The sequence below is a fragment of the Staurois parvus genome, unplaced genomic scaffold, assembly GCF_062004578.1.
Source record: "Staurois parvus isolate SC_StPar_1 unplaced genomic scaffold, SC_StPar_1.0 ptg002113l, whole genome shotgun sequence".
NCBI classification, from domain to species: Eukaryota; Metazoa; Chordata; class Amphibia; order Anura; family Ranidae; genus Staurois; species Staurois parvus.
The window spans coordinates 4,678,410-4,702,248 of record NW_028319909.1 but is presented as its reverse complement, the minus strand read 5'-3'; the positions used below and the strand labels follow the sequence as shown (position 1 = coordinate 4,702,248).

The 23,839-nt window shown below is 43.5% G+C and overlaps 1 protein-coding gene across 1 annotated transcript; it reads right to left on the bottom strand.

The window, feature by feature from the left end:
- Positions 1-628: 628 nt before the first annotated feature.
- LOC149432761 (uncharacterized) lies at positions 629-19,276 on the bottom strand. The gene is made up of 5 exons (XM_089664992.1): positions 19,094-19,276; positions 17,157-17,279; positions 12,601-12,756; positions 5,812-5,952; positions 629-964 (listed from the first exon to the last, which is right to left on the bottom strand). Exons 1-5 carry the CDS (start codon positions 19,140-19,142, stop codon positions 687-689), a joined length of 747 nt encoding a protein of 248 aa, XP_089521118.1. The 5' UTR covers positions 19,143-19,276; the 3' UTR covers positions 629-686.
- Positions 19,277-23,839: the final 4,563 nt, after the last annotated feature.

Here is a 23,839-nt window from a genome sequence, read left to right as displayed (position 1 = left end):
TCCGGTTTCCCCGGACCCTGCATTCACTATATCCGGTCTCCCACAGTACACACAACACGGAAATGCAATTATTTTAGTAAATATAAACTGCTAAATACCTTGTCTCCTCAGCAGTTAGAGAAGTCTTATGACTTCAGCAGAGCACATGTTAAAGCTTGTAGGAGGAGTTTTCATTCTCCTCTGACTGTCCTATGAGGCTGCATAACCCCTGACCTCTGTCTGGACAGTGCTGATTGGCCCTGTGCTGATCACATGCACTCTCCCAAGAAAAGAAAAAAACTCTCAAGCAATACACACCAAACTGAGCATATGCATGTTACTACGGATTCAGTCTGTATCAGGTGGTCATTTCAACAAGAGGAGGGACAGAGAAGACAGGATCAAACAGCCTTTTTACACACGGAGGATTGACTCCTTAGGTTCCACAGTGAGTATACCAAGCATGCTGTACTGCATCTACAGACTGATTGTACTGTTGTGGGTTTAGTAACACTTTAGCAGTGGAAGTGGTTTGGCCTTTCTGGCTGTGCTCTCCGGCAGAGGTATAACAAATGATAAAGGTGATGGGACAGAATTACAAATGATTTTTAAACTAAACAAAATATATAAAAAGGAAATAGCGCAAATATCGCCGGGCTGAAATCGAGATTTTATTTGTTTGTTTTTTTTAATGAGCCGTGTAATTTCTAAAACATAAACATGTAAAGTAAAATATGAGCAATACAACAAAGGATCAGAGTAGTGGGGTAGCCAGAACTTTCTTCAGTGCCCCCGGTACATGTGTGATCAACCCTCTCTGTTACAGTGTTTTTGCTGAGTAATTGTGTGCCCAATTGACAAACGCTATCAGTGGCGCAACCTCGTCTGGAACTCCTACGCTTCCAGAATGTTGTGCCTCCAATGATCATTTCTGGTTCGCCGCTCGCAGACGAGTAGCTTTCCATAGGAGCATCATCAAAAAATTCTGTAAAAACAAATAAATATTCCCGATAAGCAAACCATTCCAGCTCCAGATTGTAGCCTCCCTAGCGGTCTGATTATGTCAATATTTCTGGGCTCAAAGCGGTACATTTTTTTTATTGTAGGCCTGTAATTCTTAGGAATAACTCACTGAAATCTGTCCGAACAAGAGTCTAGGAAACATCCCGGGGAGGATAAAACTTCAAGCACGAAATCATAAATTATAATATAATAAATAATCATAAAAAATAATAATATAAAAATAAATTTAATTCAATAATATAATCAAACCAAAAACACTGAAATGTGAAATATAGCGCCAAGTTCTCACATCGCTGAGCTCAGTCGCAGAATCGTTTTCAGTGTCTGATGATGAATTTCCCCCACGAATCATTATCACTCAATTCTGCAAGTGGTTCTGATTTACTATCGCTGTTCTCTAGCCAGTCTAAAACCGCTTTTGACCTAAAGGGACGCTTTTTGGACGCCATGGACGTTTCTCAGTTTCCAGGCAGAAAGAACAGTAAAAATGCAGGCAGGGCGCCGGACAAAGCACTCGGGACAAAATGTATGTGAAATGGTTTGATACAGGAATGTTATACTATGTGATTTTAGTGTATTTAGTGAATGTTGCTTTTTGTCATTTTCAAATTTCCCGCCAGTTCCGTCCCCCGTACGTCCCGACGTCGCAGGGAACGGAACCCAGAAGACAGATGCCGGCATTGGCCGGAGGACATTACAGGGGACGCTGCAGGGGGGACATCTCGGGAGTGCAGGACAAGGTAAGTGATCGAGGGATCCTGGAGCAGCGCCGCATGGTATTCCTGAGTGTAGCTCGGGGGGGTTACCGCTTGTGGTGCTGAAACTTTACCCCGAGCACTGCCCGAGGGCCCGGGGTCAGTAGGGGGCCCCATGGGATGCCCCTTGTACCTTTCATTGGCTTTTTCATAGGCGTTTTTTGGGTGTGGGCGAGGACACAAGGGCCCCATGATCCCCTATTGCCCGAGGGCCCCATGAGTTGTCAGTCCGCCCCTGGGTGCATGTATATCAGTTACTGAGGATGGGCTGCATGTTCGAGTCGAACATGGGCCGTTTGTGTGTTCGGCGAACACATGAACGGTATGGGCGTTCGGCGGGCTGTTCGCCCTGACAGTGCATTGTGATTGGTCAAAAGCAATGCACCTGACCATGGCGCATGATGATGTCACAAGGGGGTTATGTATGGATTGTGAGTCTCATACATGTCATATGACTCTTTTATGCTAATAAATGGTTGTAATTATATTATCGTTTGGTCTCTTACTGTGCCTAAAAAATCCGCCATTTTTACTGTACTTAGTTTGTACGGCATTTTTCTTTGTTACAATTTAGGATGTGGCACTAAGAAGCTTTTTTGGTATTTTTCAAATGATGATCATACATTTACATCCATTGCCTGATTTTGATTCGTCAACGGACACAGACAGTACAAACAAACACAATATTATAATATACAATACTAATATTTTATTTATATATTTATTTCAGGTACTTATATAGCGCCGTCAATTTACGCAGCACTTTACATATATATTGTACATTCACATCAGTCCCTAACCCTCAAGGGGCATACAATCTAAGGTCCCTAACTCACATTCATACATACACAGACTAGGGACAATTTAGACAGGAGCCAATTCACCTACCAGCATGTCTTTTGGGGTGTGAGAGGAAACAGGAGTACCCGGAGGAAACCTACGCAGGCACAGGGAGAACATGCAAACTTCGTCAGGGGGTGCCGTGGTTGGGATTCTAACCCACGACTTTAGAACTGCCAGGCGGAAGTGCTAACCATTTAGTCACTCTGCTGCCATAGACTATTCACATTAGTCCCTAACCAGAGGCGGACTGACCATTTGGAAACTCGGGCACTGCCCTAGGGCCTGGGGTCAGTAGGGGGCCCCATCAGATGCCCCTTGTACCTTTTTCATAGGCTTTTTTGAGTTTGGGGAAGGATACAGGGGTCCCATGATCCCATATTGCCCGGGGGCCCCATGAGTTGTCAGTCCGCCCCCATCCCTAACCCTCAAGGGGTGTACAATCTAAGGTACCTAACTCACATTCATACATAAACATACTAGGGCCAATTTAGACAGGAACCAATTCACCTACCAGCATGCCTTTGGAGTGTGGGAGGAAACCGGAGTACCAGGAGAAAACCCACGCATGCACAGGGAGAACATGCAAACTCCAGGCAGGTGGTGCCGTGGCTGGCATTTGAACCAACGACCCGAGCAGGGGTGGACTGACCATTTGGAAATGCGGGCACTGCCGAGAGGGCCCGGGGTCAGTAGGGGGCTCCATGAGATGCCCCTGGTACCTTTTTCATAGGCTTTTTTGAGTTTGGGCAAGGACACAGGGACCCCATGATCCCCTATTGCCCGGGGGCCCCATGAGTTGTCAGTCCGCCCCTGGACCCGAGTACTGCCAGGCGGAAGTGCTAACCATATATTTTTGTAAAATATAAAAAATGGGGTTGTGTTGAGAAAATAGAAACCAAACATATCAAGCTTTAAAATTGCGCATCCATGAAATCGCAAAAAAAGCTCAATTCTCCATAGGTGATACTTTGAAAGCCTTTACAGGTTATTCGTTTAAATTTAACTATTAATTATAGCCCTAGAATTTCCGTTACTTCAACATTTGTGGCAATACCTTGTGACAATTATGTTTTGCATTTACGTGCTATATACTTACATATGTATAATTAGGTGCCTATACTGCTCGTTGGCATTGGGCTGTTTATGGGGGTAAAGGGGTGCTTTTAAGTTTTTTTTACATTCTTATTTATTTTATTAAAACATTTTTTGACACTGTTAATCATTTTTATTCTACCACAAGGGGACTAAAAGCCTTAAAGTGATACTAAACCCAGGATCCTGCATGCACTATATCTGGTCTCCCTGGACCCTGCATTCACTATATCTGGTCTCCCCGGACCCTGCATTCACTATATCTGGTCTCCCCGGACCCTGCATTCATTATATCTGGTCTCCCCGGCCCCGGCATTCACTATATCTGCTCTCCCTGGACCCTGCATTGACTATATCTGGTCTCCCTGGACCCTGCATTCACTATATCTGCTCTCCCTGGACCCTGCATTGACTATATCCGGTCTCCCAGGATCCTGCATTCACTATATCTGGTCTCCCTGGACCCTGCATTCACTATATCTGGTCTCCCTGGACCCTGCATTCACTATATCCGCTCTCCCCGGACCCTGCATTCACTATATCTGGTCTCCCCGGACCCTGCATTGACTATATCTGGTCTCCCTGGACCCTGCATTCACTATATCCGCTCTCCCCGGACCCTGCATTCACTATATCCGCTCTCCCTGGACCCTGCATTCTCTATATCCGCTCTCCCCGGACCCTGCATTCACTATATCCGCTCTCCCCGGACCCTGCATTCACTATATCTGCTCTCCCCGGACCCTGCATTCACTATATCCGGTCTCCCCGGACCCTGCATTCACTATATCTGGTCTCCCCGGACCCTGCATTCACTATATCTGGTCTCCCCGGACCCCGCATTCACTATATCTGGTCTCCCCGGACCCTGCATTCACTATATCTGGTCTTCCCGGACCCCGCATTTACTATATCCGGTCTCCCCGGACCCTGCATTCACTATATCCGGTCTCTCTGGACCCTGCATTCACTATATCCGTTCTCCCCGGACTCTGCATTCACTATATCTGATCTCCCCGGACCCTGCATTCACTATATCTGGTCTCCCTGGACCCCGCATTCACTATATCCGCTCTCCCTGGACCCTGCATTCACTATATCTGCTCTCCCCTGACCCTGCATTCACTAAATCTGGTCTCCCACAGTACACAGAACATGGAAATGCAATTATTTTAGTAAAGATAAACTGCTAAATACCTTTTCTCATCAGCAGTATATAGCAGTCTTGTGACTTCTATCAGTGTCCAGCAGAGAACTGGTTAGAGCTTGTAGGAGGAATTTTCATTCTGCTCTAGGAGGATGCAGAACCCCTAACCTCTGTCTGGACATTGCTGATTGGCCCTGTGCTGATCACATGCACTCTCCCAAGGAAAAAAAATACCCTTTCTAGTAATACACACTAAACTGAGCATGTGCACGTGACCAGTCTGTATTAGGTGGTCATTTCAACAAGAGGTAGGGCAGAGAAGACAGGATCAAGCAGCCTTCTTACACAATGCAGAGGATTAACCCCTTAGGTTCCACAGTGAGTATAACAAGCATGCTTTACTGCATCTACAGACTGATTGTACTGTTGTGGGTTTAGTAACACTTGAATGTATTGCTGGACACACAGAGCCGACTCGGGAGCATAGTGAGCTTCTTGCTATGGGGGCAGGGGCGGACTGACCATTTGGAAACTCGGCACTGCCCGAGGGCCCGGGGTCAGTAGGGGGCCCCATGAGATGCCCCTGGTACCTTTTTCATAGGATTTTTTGAGTTTGGGCAAGGACACAGGGGCCCCATGATCATCTATTGCCCGAGGGCCCCATGAGTTGTCAGTCCGCCCCTGTATGGGGGTACTCAGTAAGGGGGGGACCCATAGCTCCGGCGAGGGACCCGAGAAGAGGAGGATCGGAGCTGCTCTGTGCAAAACCATTACACAGAACAGGTAAGTATGACATGTTTGTTATTTTTAAAAAATATTTTTCTTTACAAGCACTTTAAGTTTTCGAAACATTTAAAAAAACTAAAATAAAAAGTAACCAAAACTGTTATAATTTCTCTTTAAAACTTTTCATGAAAAAACGAATCCAGAAACATTTAGAGTGTTTGTGGACAGATCCACGAAGAATGTTACCTATGTAATCTGTGGTTTCAAAAACACAGTTACTCTCATCCCCTCGACACACCATAGATCCATTAGTTTCACAATCCCAACTTTCTTCAGAAGAGCATACTGGACATGTCAGCCCATTGGGCTCCAAGTTTGACCGTAAAGCTACAAAATAAAAGAATGAAATCATTGAGCTCTTCTGTGTGTAATAATGGTATTTTCCTTCATGTCATGAAGATCTCAGAAGTCAACAATCTAAAACTGGTCACAGACAGTTCCAATCTTGGCCGGTTCTGCAGGAACCAGCCGAGATTCGAACCATGTGTGGGCAGGCTGAACGTACCCAAGTTGATCGATCTACTTGGGTACAACAAGCCTGCCGGATTTACTTAGCCGCTTGCAATAATCATTGTGTTCTCCCGCCAGGATCTACTAGACTCCCCAATGCCCCCCCTTCCCTAAAAAAAAAAGCAGTTAATCAAGTGCAGATCATGCTTGATTAGCTGCTCCTCTGTCTGTAACAGCCTGGGAATGATTGGTCTGAAACTGGAAGTGACACATTCATTGTCACCTACAGGTCCTTTCTTCACAGAGGAGATCGGGGACTTGAAGCCATCCAGGCCACTTACTGCGGTCCCAGGCATCCCGAAGGATGGGTACCTGTCAGGAATGGACTCAGCACTGGTGGTGGGACTCACCTGCCGTGTGGGCTGCAGTACCAGGGCTGACCAGCGGGTGCTCTCAGCAGCCAGAAGCTCATTCCTGTAGTCAGCCAACACCTGGGGCTGATTGCAGGAGGTGTATTTAAGGAATGACCAGGCCTGTGATCAGGGCCTTGGTGTATGTTTCCCATGAGCCCCTGTACCTGGTATCCTGTGTTCCTGCCTCTTTGCTGACCCTGCTTTGATCCTGACCTCTGCTGACCATCTCCTGTTGAACCCCTGGCTTGCCTGACCATCCTTCTGCTTGATCCTCAGTACCGCACTGCCTGCTACCTGCTGAACCTGGCTTGTGACCCCGACCATTCTCTGCTTGCTCCTCCTGTACCACGCTGCCCGCACGATACCGACCCGGCCTGTCTGACTATGCTTACTTCACCCGATGATCCATCCCGCACGGATCACCTTTAGTAAGTCTGCCTGCCTCTTCCCATCAGACTCGGTTCCTGCACTCCCCTGCCAGTACTCTCTACCACAGCCGGACGCACTCAGGGGTCGCGACCTGGTTCCAGTCTGCACCAAGTCCATCCCCACCATCAGGGGCCCTGGTGAATAGCAGGCTGGGACTTAGACCCCGCGCCCTGAGGAAATCCGTGCTGTGGGCTGCTACAGACACTGCCAGGTGGCACCTGACAGTACCTTACCGCCAGCCTGACCATTCCACCTCTCCAGCCTGACTACGCCTCTGTTCCTGAAGCCTACTACTTCCCTGTGTCAGTCCACACATTTCTGGTCATACCCGGATCCCTAACAGTACCACTTGGGAACTACCAGAGGATGGGGCAGGAGGTGAGGGCATCCCTTTACAGTACTGTAAAGGTCGTCACTTTTACTAAACAACTGATCGCGGGCTCACAAATGAGACCAAGATCATGGAAGCAGCTACAGCCCATGATCTTGGTATAAACACTTGCTGACAGGGCGCTTCTATATATATGGCGGTCAAAGTGGTTAAAGAGCTCCATAAAGGAATTTTTATATTTTTTATAAAAGAATTCCAAGTTTGGCATTTTTTTTACATTGGTACAGCTTGGACTAATGTAACTCTGCATACACCATACCTGTGGGGTCTGCCTGGAAGCTGGAAATCACTGTAGTAGACTCCACTAGTCCTGTGATCTCCAGGTCCCGTGCCAAGCAGCTGACCCCTTCTCCCTCCACCCAGAATGCAGCAGAGCATCTGCTTGGCACAGGACCTAGAGGATAGCTAGTGAAGATCAACAGTGTAGCAGTACTTACTACAGTGATTTCCAGCTTCTTGAGGAATCCCATAGGTATGGTATATTCATAGAGAGATTGGCCCAAGCTAGACTGATATAACTGTGTAAAAAATGCCTTGCCTGAAATTCTTCTTCTAAAGCCAATGGAAATTTAGGGGGAAAAAACAGGGGGCTGTTATCAACCTGACAGTCAGAAAAACCCAAACAGGACATAAAGTTGTCCTGGGTCTTTCTCCTTTATTTATCACTGAAGGGAGATCTGAAATATAGAAAAATATTTAAAAGAAGGCCCAGTGCTAGAATTATTAGTCTCGATCTGACGTTCGTGGTGATTAGAGATGAGCGAATTTCTCAATTCAATTCGGCTGATTCGGCGAATTCCAGTATGAAATTTGATTTGATGCGAATTTCTTCGCTACGAAGTTAACTTATTAAAAGGGTTTCTAGGCTTCAGAGAGCCTTTAAATTAGTGCAGAACACTGTACCTTTAATTTAAATGCCCTTGGAGATGAGGAAGGAGAAGGAGAAGGATGAGAAGAAGGAGAAGGAGAAGGATGAGAAGAAGGAGAAGGATGAGAAGAAGGAGAAGGAGAAGGATGAGAAGAAGGAGAAGGAGAAGGATGAGAAGAAGGAGAAGGAGAAGGATGAGAAGAAGGAGAAGGAGAAGGATGAGAAGAAGGAGAAGGAGAAGGATGAGAAGATGGAGAAGGAGAAGGATGAGAAGAAGGAGAAGGATGAGAAGAAGGAGAAGGAGAAGGATGAGAAGAAGGAGAAAGAGAAGGATGAGAAGAAGGAGAAGGATGAGAAGAAGGAGAAGGATGAGAAGAAGGAGAAGGATGAGAAGAAGGAGAAGGATGAGAAGAAGGATGAGAAGAAGGAGAAGGATGAGAAGAAGGAGAAGGAGAAGGATGAGAAGAAGGAGAAGGATGAGAAGAAGGAGAAGGATGAGAAGAAGGAGAAGGAGAAGGAGAAGCAAAAGGAGAAGGATGAGAAGAAGGAGAAGGACGAGAAGATGGAGAAGGAGAAGGATGAGAAGAAAGAGAAGGAGAAGGATGAGAAGAAGGAGAAGGAGAAGGAGAAGGATGAGAAGAAGGAGAAGGAGAAGGATGAGAAGAAGGAGAAGGATGAGAAGAAGGAGAAGGAGAAGGATGAGAAGAAGGAGAAAGAGAAGGATGAGAAGAAGGAGAAGGATGAGAAGAAGGAGAAGGATGAGAAGAAGGATGAGAAGAAGGAGAAGGATGAGAAGAAGGAGAAGGAGAAGGATGAGAAGAAGGAGAAGGATGAGAAGAAGGAGAAGGATGAGAAGAAGGAGAAGGATGAGAAGAAGGATGAGAAGAAGGAGAAGGATGAGAAGAAGGATGAGAAGAAGGAGAAGGATGAGAAGAAGGAGAAGGAGAAGGATGAGAAGAAGGAGAAGGATGAGAAGAAGGAGAAGGATGAGAAGAAGGAGAAGGAGAAGGAGAAGCAGAAGGAGAAGGATGAGAAGAAGGAGAAGGAGAAGGATGAGAAGATGGAGAAGGAGAAGGATGAGAAGAAGGAGAAGGAGAAGGGTGAGAAGAAGGAGAAGGAGAAGGATGAGAAGAAGGAGAAGGAGAAGGATGAGAAGAAGGAGAAGGATGAGAAGAAGGAGAAGGATGAGAAGAAGGAGAAGGAGAAGGATGAGAAGAAGGAGAAGGAGAAGGATGAGAAGAAGGAGAAGGATGAGAAGAAGGATGAGAAGAAGGAGAAGGATGAGAAGAAGGAGAAGGAGAAGGATGAGAAGAAGAAGAAGGATGAGAAGAAGGATGAGAAGAAGGATGAGAAGAAGGAGAAGGATGAGAAGAAGGAGAAGGAGAAGGATGAGAAGAAGGAGAAGGATGAGAAGAAGGAGAAGGATGAGAAGAAGGATGAGAAGAAGGAGAAGGATGAGAAGAAGGACAGTTCTGTGACAGTTTCTGTCTATTTCTGACAGTTCTGGGACATTCACTCCATACAGCGGTTTCAACCGCTGTATGGAGGGAATGTCATAGAACTGTCAGAAATAGACTATTTCTAACAGTTCTGGGACACTCACTCCATACAGCGGTTGAAACATTGTATCTATTTGTTTCCATAAATGGATCCATTTATGGAAACAAATAGATACAATGTTTCAACCGCTGTATGGAAGGAATGTCCCAGAACTGTCATTAATAGTCTATTTCTGACAGTTCTATGACATTCCCTCCATACAGCGGTTGAAACCGCTGTATGGAGTGAATGTCCCAGAACTGTCATAAATAGTCTATTTCTGACAGTTCTGGGACATTCACTCCATACAGCGGTTGAAACATTGTATCTATTTTTTTCCATAAATGACATTCTGCAGATACACTTAGAGGAGCGCTGCAGATACACTTTTTGCCGGCTTGGAATTATTCTTATTTTCATCCTACTTCTTCTTCTTCTTCATCCTCATCCTCTTCTTCTTCTTATGAGGATGAGGATGAAGAAGAAGAAGTAGGATGAAAATAAGATTAATTCCAAGCCGGCAAAAAGTGTATGTGCAGAGCTCCTCTAAGTGTATCTGCAGAGCTCCTCTAAGTGTATCTGCAGAATAGAGGAACTCTGCACATACACTTTTTGCCGGCTTGGAATTATTCTTATTTTCATCCTACTTCTTCTTCTTCATCCTCATCCTCTTCTTCTTCTTCTGAGGATGAGGATGAGGATGAAGAAGAAGAAGTAGGATGAAAATAAGAATTCCAAACCGGCAAAAAGTGTATGTGCAGATTTCCTCTATTTCTGACAGTTCTCTGACAGCTTCTTCACATGTACAGCGGTTGAAACATCTGTATCCTAAATGGAAACTAATAGATACAATGTTTCAACCGCTTTACATGTGTTCCTTCTGTCAGAGAACTGTCAGAAATAGCGGAACTCACTGCAGGGACACTTTTGCCGGCTGATCGGGAAATGTTCGATTCGCGCACCCGAAGTAGGCAAAATTTCGGATTCGACGCAAATCGAATATTTCCTGAAATTCGACTCGAATTCCGGTTCGCCTGGTTCGATTCGCTCATCTCTAGTGGTGATACCTCACATGTGTCGTGAGTTGAGTAGCTCAGATCCGCTTCTTCTTGGGTCCACTGCCAGTGCTCCTGGTCCTTCCCTCCTGTCAAGTTCCCCCACAGCAAGTAGCTCCCAAGCCATGAATCTGCGTGTCCATTCACACCGAGAGGAAGAATGTCACCAGCACACCGTGGATCTCCTACCTGGGTCCAAAAGCTTTATCAAGGGATTACATCGTAATGTTTCAAAACCTCGCAGGACCACTTCATCAGGCATAGTTGATGAAGGGGTCCTGTAAGGCTCCAAAAAGTTGCTCCTGCTGTAAGAACGTGATCTCTTAAAAAATGTTTTTGGACCCAGGTAGGAGATCCGTGGTGTGCTGATGACATTTTTCTTCTGTGACTACTCTCAGTTCCAGCTGATGGTCGTTGCAGCACCCACTTACATACACAGGCAACTTTGGAAACAGGAACGTGTGCGTTGGGATTGTGTATTTGCATTCATACACAGAGCTGCAACCCGGCCGCACCCCCTCCCTCTTCTGGTTTGCTCACTGGCTGTGATTGCTACTTGCTATGGGGGCACCCAATAGGAGGGAAGGGCCAGGAGAGCCTGGGGGGGACCCGAAAGGAGGAGGATCCAGGCTGCTGTCACAAGTTAGCCTGCAGTTTCTTGTTTGTGTATACTTACCTCCTTGCTGCAGTGCTTTTCCTGATCCCTTTCACATGTGTATTTGTCTGTGCTCACCTATGGGTGTCCTCTGCTGTTCTCTGGGTTTTATTTCCTTCCCTTCCATCACTTCCTGGCCCGCCTCCTTGTTTGCCTGCCTAGCCTATATAAGACATGCTCAGTCTAGGCCACTTTACCTGAGCAACTTCCTAGTTGGAGCTCCTGTGTGTTGCTATGGCCTGTATCCTGCATTGACTACTTGTGTACCGACCCCGGCTTCATTCTCTGTTTGTTTTCCGCCTGTCCTGATCTCGGCTAGTCTATGGGATTTCCATTTGTCTCCTCCCATTGTACTCTGCTCCCATGAGCGGTCTCCTCATCCTCAGGTGGGCATATGACCTGGTCCCAGCTTGCTGAAAGTCCATCCCCACCATCAGGGGCTCTGGTGAAGAAGCAGACTGGGGCTAAGACTTCACGCCCTGGGGAACCCCAAGTTGACTATCTACAAGGGCTCACTACCACAGGTACATGACAGCTGCTCTCTGTAAAACCAAAGCACACAGCAGGTAGGTATAGGCATGTTTGTTATTTTTTCTTTAACAAAAATACACTTTTTGAATCACTGTTAAGGGTGCAGTGAATGCGATTTGGCTTATGGTTAGGAAAACATCTTTCAATTATCTTGCACCTGTTAGCTATTGAAGATCCCTAACACTTCTCCTAATCACATGTCTTTATTGATAAGCAAAGGGCTTGAGAATGGGATTAAGGTTACTACAAAAAACTTAATCTTTCTCCCACAATATTAGGTCTATTTATTAAAAAAATAAATAAATAAATTGTGAACACCTCAAGCATTTTCACAGCCGTCATGAACAATATCTATAATTTGCCTAAGAGGCATATTTCCTATGATTGTCAGCTCCACCTAGTGGTCATAATGCAGCCTTTTCCAAACTGAGGTTTTTCAGGGTAAAATTGCATTACGGACACTGGATGGCGCTGGAAGATCATAGGAAATATACATCTTACACAACGCATGGTGATCAGTCCTGCTGGCTGCGTTAGGTTTAGCAATAGGATTAAGGTTTATACAAAAGCAAAGCAAAGGTATCCTCCATGTTTCTCTAAAAAGTTTTCTTTTCTAAAAAAAAATCACCAATCATGATAGATACTTTCTGGTACATTCGGGGTGCAAAAGTCGGTGTCGCAGCAGGCTGTAGCTACCCATGTCGTTTCCTCTCCAGAGCTGAAACTTCCAATCTGGTTACATTCACTCTGTGAAAGACAGCTGCTGAAAATGTACATATGAGTTCGCTCCTTGGAAATATCTGTAGATATAAATGCAGTCACAGTTGATAGTTTGTACCAAATGCAAAATAGCTTTCACTACTTTCGAAAACATATCAAAGGTTTACTCAGATATTAAAAAATTTCATTAGTAAAGAAGAACTCCATTTTCTTTTTTCAACTTTGTGGTGTTACCACTTTAAGCATCATCGTCATTTCTTTAACCACCTCAAGTCAGGACACTATAACCCCTTCGCAGTCCAGGTCCTTTTTCATCTCTCATCGCTGTCTCACTTGGAATAACCATTACTCAGTCATGCAACACTGTTCCCAAATGAAATGTTTAGCATTTTTTGGGACAGACAAAGCTTTCTTTTGGTGGTATTTAATCACCACTGGGGTTTTTATTTGCTATATATTTTTGCTATATAGATTTAAAAAAAAAACATTTTGAAAAAAAACAAGTTTTTTCTTAGTTTATGTTATAAAATTTTGCAAATAAATAATCTTTCTTCATAAATTTAGATCAAAATGTATTCTGCTACATTTCTTTGGTGGAAAAAAAATCCAAATCAGTGTGCATTATTTAGTCCGTGTGATAGTTATAGAGTCTAAAAATTATTTATCCTGATGAACCGACGGCCTATATCAGGCCCTCAAATACCAGGACAGTACAAATCACCCCAAATGATCCCTTTTTGGAAAGTAGAGAGTAAAAGTTATTTAGAAAGAGGCATGGTGAGTTTCTTGAAGTTCTAATTTTTGTCACTTTTTTGGGGGAAAATTAAGAAATTCAATTAAATTTGATTATTTGTTTGGCAGTTGGCATTTTAACAAATTATTTCTCACATACTGCATAGGCATATTTAGAATTGCACCCCAAACCACATTCTGCTATGCCTTCTGAGTATGGAGATGCCACATGTGTGAGACCTGTTCACAACCTAAATGCATAGAGGGGCCTAAAATCCAAGGAACACCTTTAGGCATTCCAGGGGCATAAATTACCCATCTAACTTCCAGATTATCTATTACATTTCTTGGAGCACCAGGGCGGTGGAAACACCCAAAAAATGACCTCATTTTGGAAAACAGACACGCTAAAGTGGTTTCTGAAAGGCAGAGTGAGTCTTTTGAATATGTCATTTTTACCACGTGTTTTTGGGAAATTCAGAAAAGAAAATGAAAATGCATTTCCACAGACTCGGCATTTTAACAAGTTATTTATAACACATGTCATAGGTATACCTAGAGTTACACCACAAAACAAAATCTGCTTCTCCTTCCTAGTATGTTGATACCAGATATGTGAGACTTTTTCGCAGCATAGCTAAACAGAGTGGCCCAAAATCCAAGGAACACATTTAGGTTTTCTAGTGGCATAAATTACACATCTAATTTCCTCACTACCTAGCACCAGGTGGGTGGAAACACCCACAAAATGACCACATTATGGAACACAACAACCCATGCTGGGATGCTGGGACTGGTGTGGTGTTGATCAGGGACTTTGGGACTGGTGTGGTGGTGATCAGGGACATTGGGACTGGTGTGGTGGTGAAAATGAACAGTATGACTGGTGTGGCGGTGATCAGGGACACTGGGACTGGTGTGGTGTTGATCAGGGACATTGGGACTGGTGTGGTGGTGATCAGGGACATTGGGACTGGTGTGGTGGTGAATATGAACAGTATGACTGGTGTGGCGGTGATCAGGGACACTGGGACTGGTGTGGTGGTGATCAGGGATGCTGAGACTGATGTGGTGGTGATCAAGGACACTGGGACTGGTGTGGTGGTGAATATGAACAGTATGACTGGTGTGGCGGTGATCAGGGACACTGGGACTGGTGTGGTGTTGATCAGGGACATTGGGACTGGTGTGGTGGTGATCAGGGACATTGGGACTGGTGTGGTGGTGAATATTATAAGTATGACTGGTGTGGCGGTGATCAGGGACACTGGGACCCGGTGTGGTGTTGATCAGGGACATTGGGACTGGTGTGGTGGTGATCAGGGACATTGGGACTGGTGTGGTGGTGAATATGAACAGTATGACTGGTGTGGCAGTGATCAGGGACACTGGGACTGGTGTGGTGGTGAATATGAACAGTATGACTGATGTGGTGCTGATCAGGGACATTGGGACTGGTGTGGTGGTGAATATGAACAGTATGACTGGTGTGGCAGTGATCAGGGACACTGGGACTGGTGTGGTGGTGAATATGAACAGTATGACTGGTGTGGTGCTGATCAGGGACATTGGGACTGCTGTGGTGGTGAATATGAACAGTATGACTGGTGTGGCAGTGATTAGGGACACTGGGACTGGTGTGGTGGTGAATATGAACAGTATGACTGGTGTGGTGCTGATCAGGGACATGTATTCAATGAATCATGTATGGGCTTCTTAAAGTAGAACTAAAGGCAAAACTTATTTTTAGTTTTGGAGAGGGATTAGACCCCCTGTCAGTGTGTATTGCTGTCTGGGCCCCCCGGTCATGCGATCCTCCCTCTCTATTCATCCTGCTTACCATTATATCCCAAATTTTGGGTTGTCCCCAGAAAAATGGGAAATCTTCCAATAGGGACTCCAGTTCTAGTGACCTGGGCGGCCCCTAAGAGTTGGAGAGCAATCTAGCAATTGGCACACCCTTCTAGGATTCCTCCAGCTATCCTACAAGCTAGAACACCAGTGTTAATCACTCTTCCACTGCCCACACCCCCCCGCACCAGACACAAAACAAACGGTAGCTTGCCACCACCCAACAGTTTGTCCGCAGACTGGTCTGCTGGGCCACCACACACACACACAGATCTCCGTCTGGCAGATCTGCTACTTTACAATCTGCATGCAATCTGCCAACACGCAGTGCAATTGCATACAGATAGGTAATGAACTTGACCAAGCATATAAAGACACTGCAATACAATACAATCTCTCTGGAGATATGAGCCCGTGCTTAAGTACCCAGGAGTCACTTATTAATTTTATGATTTATTATACCGAAAGTGGGCAGTGCATAAAATATGTCCAAGTATAAAGAGTTACAAAAAATACAGAAAATACAAAAAGACACACAATTGGCTATTGACTATAAAATAAAAGAGAATAAAAACAGAAATAAAACTTTTACCAAGAGTTATCCTGCGACTGGAGCAAGTCAGAGAAAGTCCGCGATTCACCAGTCAAATAGAACCGGCTCCGTACGAATCACACCGTCCATATCTCAGGGTCCTCAATTTATTTAGATATGGACATAGGCTGGACATTAGCCCTTGGCCAATCAACCCTGGGAGGTGTTCCTGTACCAGCCCACAGGACGTTCTGGGTATTGAAGTGCCCAAAATCGATTGGACTAGGAACGGTTTGAATCACCAAGTCAGGGATAGAATTTCCAACACCAGCGCATCAGTCCGATCGTGACAGTACCAATCGCTGTTCAGCTGTCTCAATCAGGCTCCATATAACCATTTTCTGCGTTTCTCTGAGATTCTACATAGGCTACAAATACAGTTTTACATGCAGATGTAGCCTACCGTGTGTCCAATCAGAAGGAAGTATTTTCAATTCTCTGCATCTAATATTTTAGCTTTCATGAGAGATTATATATTTTCCTTTGATCTGGGTATACAAGTTATAGCTCCCAGACAGATCGAAGCCCTCTCCTGGTCTCCTGCTGCTTCTCGAAGCCGAAATGGCTAGAGCTCCTCTTTTTAGATTTCTAGAAGGTGGCAAACTGTAACTACATAGGTGACAATGTTTCATTGGCATCTAGGTGTCACCTCCAGCCTAGAAGCTGCTCTGTCCTATCAGATGCTAATTGGTGAACATATGTCTCTGACTGAATTCTTAACTTAACTTATCTTTAATAGCATGGAACTAAGCTAGATATACAATGACATATTTCTACTGATCACATCTCAACTACTCGAATCTTACATTTATGTTACACAGTGAATGAACCTTTAATTGATACTAAAGGCTGGTCCCTCCCTCCTGTCTGGTACCCCCAGAGCAAACAGCTTGCTATGGGGGCACCCGAGCAGGCCCGCTCCTAAGCCACTGCTCTGTGTGTCCATTCACACACGGAGCTAAGGCTGTGCCCCGCACCCTCTCTCTTCTGATTGGCTGTGATTAACAATTGCCAATGGCTCACACTGCTGGATTGCGATGGGGCTCAGGAAAGTATTGGGGGGGGGGGAGGGGCTGGGAGAGATGCTGCACACAGAAGGTTTTTACCCTCATGCACAGAAGGTAAAAATCCTTGAGCCGCTACAACCACTTTAAAATATTACTGTCCGCGGTCTAAACCTAAGAAATATCAACAGGAAAATATCAAATCCTTTATTTTAATTTAAGTAAAAATACATTATTATAAATTGATTCACCGAAGATCACGTGCAATCTGATTGTCATTTTTCAGAAATTATAAACTCACCTTGGTAGTATTCATAGATTGTGGCTGAACATAAATATTCAGATGGACATTCTATCCTTCCCCATTTGCAGAGGTTTTCAAGATCTGTATGTGACCAACAAAAATGACAAGCTATAGCGTAACCTGCAAAAAAAGAATAGCTAGTAAGCTAAATGAATTAAAGGGAAAGTAATAGAATATTTAAAAAGAAGGGGAAAGATGCCTGTGAAATAAAAATAGCTAATAGATGAAAAAGAAGTAAAGGGAAAATATAAATGCATATTTAGAAAGAAGTGGAAGGATACCTGTAAAATCAGAATAGCTAATAAATGAAATAGAATGAAAGGGAAAGTAAGAAATTAACATTTAAAAGAAGGGGAAAGAGATCTGTACAAAAAGAATAGCTAATAAATGAAAAAGAATTAAAGGGAAAGAAAGAAATTAATATTTAAAAAGAATGGAAAAGAGACCTGTACAAGAAGAATAGCTAATAAATGAAAAAGAATTAAAGCGAAAGTAAGTATTTAAAAAGAAGGGGAAAGATACCTGTAAAATCAGAATCGCTAATGAATTGAAAAGAATTAAAGGGAAAGAAAGAAATTAATATTTAAAAAGAAGGGGAAAGAGACCTGTACAAGAAGAATAGCTAATAAATAAAAAAAGAATTAAAGGGAAATAAAGAAATGAATATTTAAAAAGAAGGGGAAAGATACCTGTAAAATCAGAATAGCTAATAAATGAAAAAGAATTAAAGGGAAAGAATGAAATGAATATTTAAAAAGAAGGGGAAAGATACCTGTAAAATAAGAATAGCTAAGAAACTAAAAAGAATTAAAGGGAAAGTAAGAAATTAATATTTAAAAAGAAGTGGAAGGATACCTGTAAAATCAGAATAGCTAATAAATGAAATAGAATGAAAGGGAAAGTAAGAAATTAACATTTAAAAGAAGGGGAAAGAGATCTGTACAAGAAGAATAGCTAATAAATGAAAAAGAATTAAAGGGAAAGTAAGTATTTAAAAAGAAGGGGAAAGATACCTGTAAAATCAGAATTGCTAATGAATTGAAAAGAATTATAGGGAAAGAAAGAAATTAATATTTAAAAAGAAGGGGAAAGAGACCTGTAAAATCAGAATAGCTAATAAATGAAAAAGAATGAAAGGGAAAGTAAGAAATGAATATTTAAAAAGAAGGGGAAAGATACCTGTAAAATCAGAATAGCTAATAAATGAAAAAGAATTAAATGGAAAGTAAGAAATGAATATTTAAAAACAAAGGGGAAAGATAACTGTAAAATAAGACTAGCTAATAAATTAAAAAGTATTAAAGGGAAAATAAGAAATAAATATTTAAAAAGAAGGGGAAAGAGACCTGTACAATAAGTATAGCTAATAAACTAAAATGAATTAAAGGGAAAGTAAGAATTAATATTTAAAAAGAAGTGGAAGGATACCTGTAAAATCAGAATAGCTAATAAATTAAATAGAATGAAAGGGAAAGTGAGAAATTAACATTTAAAAGAAGGGGAAAGAGATCTGTAAAATCAGAATCGCTAATGAATTGAAAAGAATTAAAGGGAAAGAAAGAAATTAATATTTAAAAAGAAGGGGAAAGAGACCTGTAAAATCAGAATAGCTAATAAATAAAAAAAGAATTAAAGGGAAATAAAGAAATGAATATTTAAAATGAAGGGGAAAGATACCTGTAAAATCAGAATAGCTAATAAATGAAAAAGAATGAAAGGGAAAGTAAGAAAGTAATATTTAAAAAGAAGGGGAAAGAGACCTGTACAGGAAGAAAATCCCCCACCAAAAAAAAAAGAAATTGAAATTTAAGAATAGAGAATGAAGAAAATAGGGAAAATAAATTAAAATAGAAAGAAAAGAAAAGCAAGAAAACAGTAGAACAAAGAGGAATTAGAGAGACAGACCTGTAAACATAAGAAACCCATTTACTTACTAGATCCTGTAAAAGCTGATAGTAGGAAATATAGCGGCACTACCGCCATCACTGTGAATGGCTCCACCGCCGGTGATTAGTTACAGCTTTATTCTTCACTGCAAACCTTACTGCTTCTCTACAACCTTTATAAAAGATAAGTCCTGGGGTGGAGAGAGGGACGTTGGAATGAAATGCTGGTCACACTCCTAACATAGGTCCGGTTTCCTAATTCAGAGTGACAATTTATAGTTTGTGATTTTCATAATTGCATGCAGTAGTACATAGGACCTCCAGGAGGTAGAATCCTATTTGCATCTGCGGATGTACACTGGGTACATTTTATGGCATTGTAATCAGAGTTTTGCCTGCAAGGTTTGTCAGTTAGCTGTATTGGAATGTAACCAATATGTACATGTATGAGCCCGAACATCTTATAGCCGGAAATATTTCCATGACGCATTGCACTTTTAAACATATGTACAAGGTATGACTATTCTTGGACCATACAGTCCATGGCATAGGTGACAACAATGCCGAAGCTCTGCCCATCTATTTGCTGGCTTCCCAATATATCCAGAATCAGGAATTGCAACCATTGTAGCTGCTGAAAATCTTCTCTCATCTATATTTTTTTTTATTATTATTATTTTATTTCAGGTGCTTATATAGCGCCATCAATTTACGCAGCGCTTTACATATATATTGTACATTCACATCAGTCCCTAACCCTCAAGGGGCGTACAATCTAAGGTCCTTAACTCACATTCATACATACACATACTAGGGACAATTTAGACAGGAGCCAATTAACCTACCAGCATGTCTTTCGAGTGTGGAAGGAAACCGGAGTACCCGGAGGAAACCCACACAGGCACAGGGAGAACATGCAAAGTCCAGGCAGGTGGTGCCGTGGCTGGGATTCGAACCAACGGCCCCAGTACTGCCAGTGGAAGTACTAATCATTTAGCTACTAACCATCTATATGTAGGGATCTGCTGCCCTCTGCTGTCTGAATTTGTAAATGCCTGTAAATATTGTATGTATGCAGTTCTTGCCCTTGAGAGAGAGAGAGAGTCTCAGCCACATGTCCTGTCCATGATCCAATCCAGAAAAGTTGAGGAAAGCAGAAAGACAGTGATGGACCCGCAGGTACACTTCACGGTTATTGTGATCTTAAGATTTTATGTTGGTGTAAATGATCTGGTTCCTGGGCAGGCGGCTTCTACACTCCAGAGGATCTCCACAGTCTCCTTGGCTTGTAGTGTATTGTAAGAAAATTTCAAATTGAAGCGCCAAACCACTGTAAAGAGGTCCAGATACACCTTTATTCCGTTAAAGGTCAGGGTATCATTTGAGAAAGCTCCAACGCGTTTGGGGGTCCAAGTGCCCCCTTCATCAGGGCTTGACTGGCAATAAAGTGAACAGACCAGGATTGAACTGGACCTACAATGGTATTTACTCCACTGTGAATTAAAAGCAAAGGCCTAAGGGGCAGCTTATTTGGCAGCGAATTGGCTACTTCTCAAATTATACCCCTGGCCTTCAATGGAATAAAGTTGTATCTGGACCTCTTAACATTGGTGTGGCACTTCAATTCCAATCCAGAAAAGGCTACTATATACTACTAGGGAGGGACTAAAGCTTAGAGTAGATAGGCTGACTCTGAGTTCCATGGCCACACCACAGTTCCTGACGGTGAGAAGTCTCATTCTAGGCTGGTTGGACAACAGTTGGATACCCCCGTGATTGCTGATCTTGTCTTCAGGTTTCCAATGCAATGTTGAATGCTGCCTCACCCTCAGGGGCCCCTACAACTACATTCATCTGCAAGTGTCTCTGTTAATAACTATGTATGCCCGGGTATATGTGCACAATTCCCCCAGGACTCCTTATCGGGCCTTTTGCTGAGAATGCCTGTTTGTACATTGACTGTTATTAAAGCAGTATTAAACACAAAAGAAAACATTTATTATATTACAGCTTACCAATTATTAGATGTGATGGCTGCATTCGTTTCCTTTTTCAGGCTTTTGTTTTTCTGTTTTCGTCTGGTGATGCAGTCAGTAAGTCTGTTGTATTTAAAAAAATCAAGCTTTCTAGCAGTTACAGGGATGAGACAAACCAATTAGCACTGCCAGGGGTGCCTACTGTCCAACGATCAGCTTTTATTCATTTCTATAAAACCTTTAAACCAAAAGAAAAAGAAGCTGTATATTGTAACTGCCTGTAAAGTGTGAGATGGAGTTCAGCTTCAATTTGTTTGTGTAGTTAAATCTGCTAGTGCATCTAACAGTCCCCTCTCTCAATGCTGCTGTGCAAAGGTGTCTCTGTAGCTCCTTTACCCAGAGTGGGGGCGCTCTAATACAGGAGGTGTGTTAGGGGCCAAATCACTGGGTGAAAACAGACAGTAACAACGTACAGTATGTCAGTACAGCTTGGTGACGCGCTAGCAGCGCTGGGCCCGGGGGTGGATCATAGGAAGCACTTGAATGGATGGATGGCAGTCTAGTAGTTAAGAGGTAGAGGAAAACGGGTGGAGGCCTCAGTCTATAGACTACAAAACATTTTAACCACTCGCCCTCCAGAGGATATACCCCCTTCCTGACCAGGCCATTTTTTGCATTACGGCGCTGCGTTAGTTTAACTGACAATTGCGCGGTCATGCAACGCGGCACCCAAATGAAATTTACGCCCTTTTTCCCCCAAAATAGAGCTTTCTTTCGGTGGTATTTGATTGACTCTGCATTGTTTATTTCTTGGGCTAAAAACAAAAAAATACAATTTTGAAAAAAGAAAAACTATTTTTGACTTTTTGCTATTAAACATGTCCAGTAAAAATATAGAAAAATCAAATTTCGTCATACATTTCGGCCAAAATCTCTTCTGATCCATGTCTTTGCTAAAAAAAAAATCCCAATACGTGTAAATTAATCGCTTACGAGCCGACTCTGTATGTCCATAAGACACACAGAGCTGGGCTTGGTCCCGCCTCCGCTTCCTCATCACTGGCTCTGACAGCAGCGGGAGCCAATAGCTACTTCTGCCGTATGCAACTCAATGGTTAGCTAGGGATCCCAGATCAAGATTTTGCTCAGGCACGATCATGCCCTTAAGGAGAGTTGAGATCAATCATTTGATTAATGAGTATTATCGTTGTGCTGCTGAATTTTCCACATCCATTGATATTTGAAAGATATGCTGGTTTATCACCAGTATCTGCACTTTGATGGGGTGTTGAGCACTGAAATATTAACGTTTGTGGAGAAAATATTTCTATTGGAGAAAGTATCCATATCTTCATTGAAGAAAGATTACATACTGTATATAATTTGGACTTTACTTAGTGGACTTCTTGTTTGATTTAAATATATTTTTTTATTTATTTATTTATTTATCGAGTTTATATAGCGCCAAAGGGTTTGCTCAGCGCTGTACAATAGAGGGGGGGACAATACATGAAACAGAACAGTAACATCAAACAGCACACGAGGGGTTAGAGGGCCCTACTCTTTCGAGCTTACAATCTAGGAGGGAGGGGGTAGTGGTACAGGAGGAAATGGCTGTGGGGGATGGAGTGGTAGGAGGAGGGAAGGGCAGCGGCTGTTAGGTGAGGGTGGGGTAGGCTTCCCTGAAGAGGTGGGTTTTCAGGGAGCGCCTGAAGGTGAGGAGGGAAGGTGACAGTCTGATGGATTGGGGTAGTGAGTTCCAGAGGATGGGGAGGACCTGGAGAAGTCTTGCAGTCGTGCGTGGGAGGAGGAGACCAGGGAGCAAGATAGAAGGAGGTCCTGTGAAGAGCGAAGGGTACGGGTAGGGTGGTACCTGGGAATCAGGTCGGTGAGGTAGTTAGGGGCAGTGTTGTGAATGTCCTTATAGGTCAGGGTGAGCAATTTGAATTTAATGCGTTGGGCAATGGGGAGCCAGTGGAGGGAGAGGCAGAGGGGGTGGCAGAGGTGAAGCGGCTGGTGAGGTGGATGAGTCTGGCAGCTGAATATAAAAAAAATGTGACCACCTGTGCAATAAGTCCATCCGTGACATTTCCTGGCTACTAAATATTCCACGGTCAACTGTTAGTGGGATTATAACAAAGCGGAAGCAACTGGGAACAACTGCAACTCAGCCACCAAGTGGTAGGCCACGTCACATGACAGGGCAGGGTCAGCGCATGCTGAAGCACACAGTGCACAGAAGTTGCCAACTGTCTGCAGAGCCAATAGCTAAAGATGTCCATACTTGGTGTGGCCTTCAGATGAGCCCAACAACAGTGCGTAGAGAGCTTCATGGAATGAGTTTCCATGGTCGAGCAGCTGCATCCAAGCCTTACATCACCAAGTGCAATATAAAACGGCAGATGCCATGGTGTAAAGCACGCTGCCACTGGACTCTAGAGCTGTGGAGACATGTTCTCTAGAGTGGCAATCCAATGGACGTGTCTGGGTTTGGCGGTTGCCAAGAGAACTGTACTTGCCTGACTGCATTGTGCCAAGTGTAAAGTTTGGTGGAGGGGGGATTATGTTGTTGGGTTCTTTATCAGGGGTTGGGCTTGGCCCCCTAGTTCCAGTGAAGGGAACTCTTAAGGCATCAGCATACCAAGACATTTTGGACAATTTCATGCTCCCAACTTTGTGGGAAGAGTTTGGGGATGGCCCCTTCCTGTTCCAACATGACTGCGCACCAGTGCACAAAGCAAGGTCCATAAAGACATGGAGGAGCCAGTTTGGGGTGGAGGAAGTTGACTGGCCTGCACAGAGTCCTGACCTCAACCCC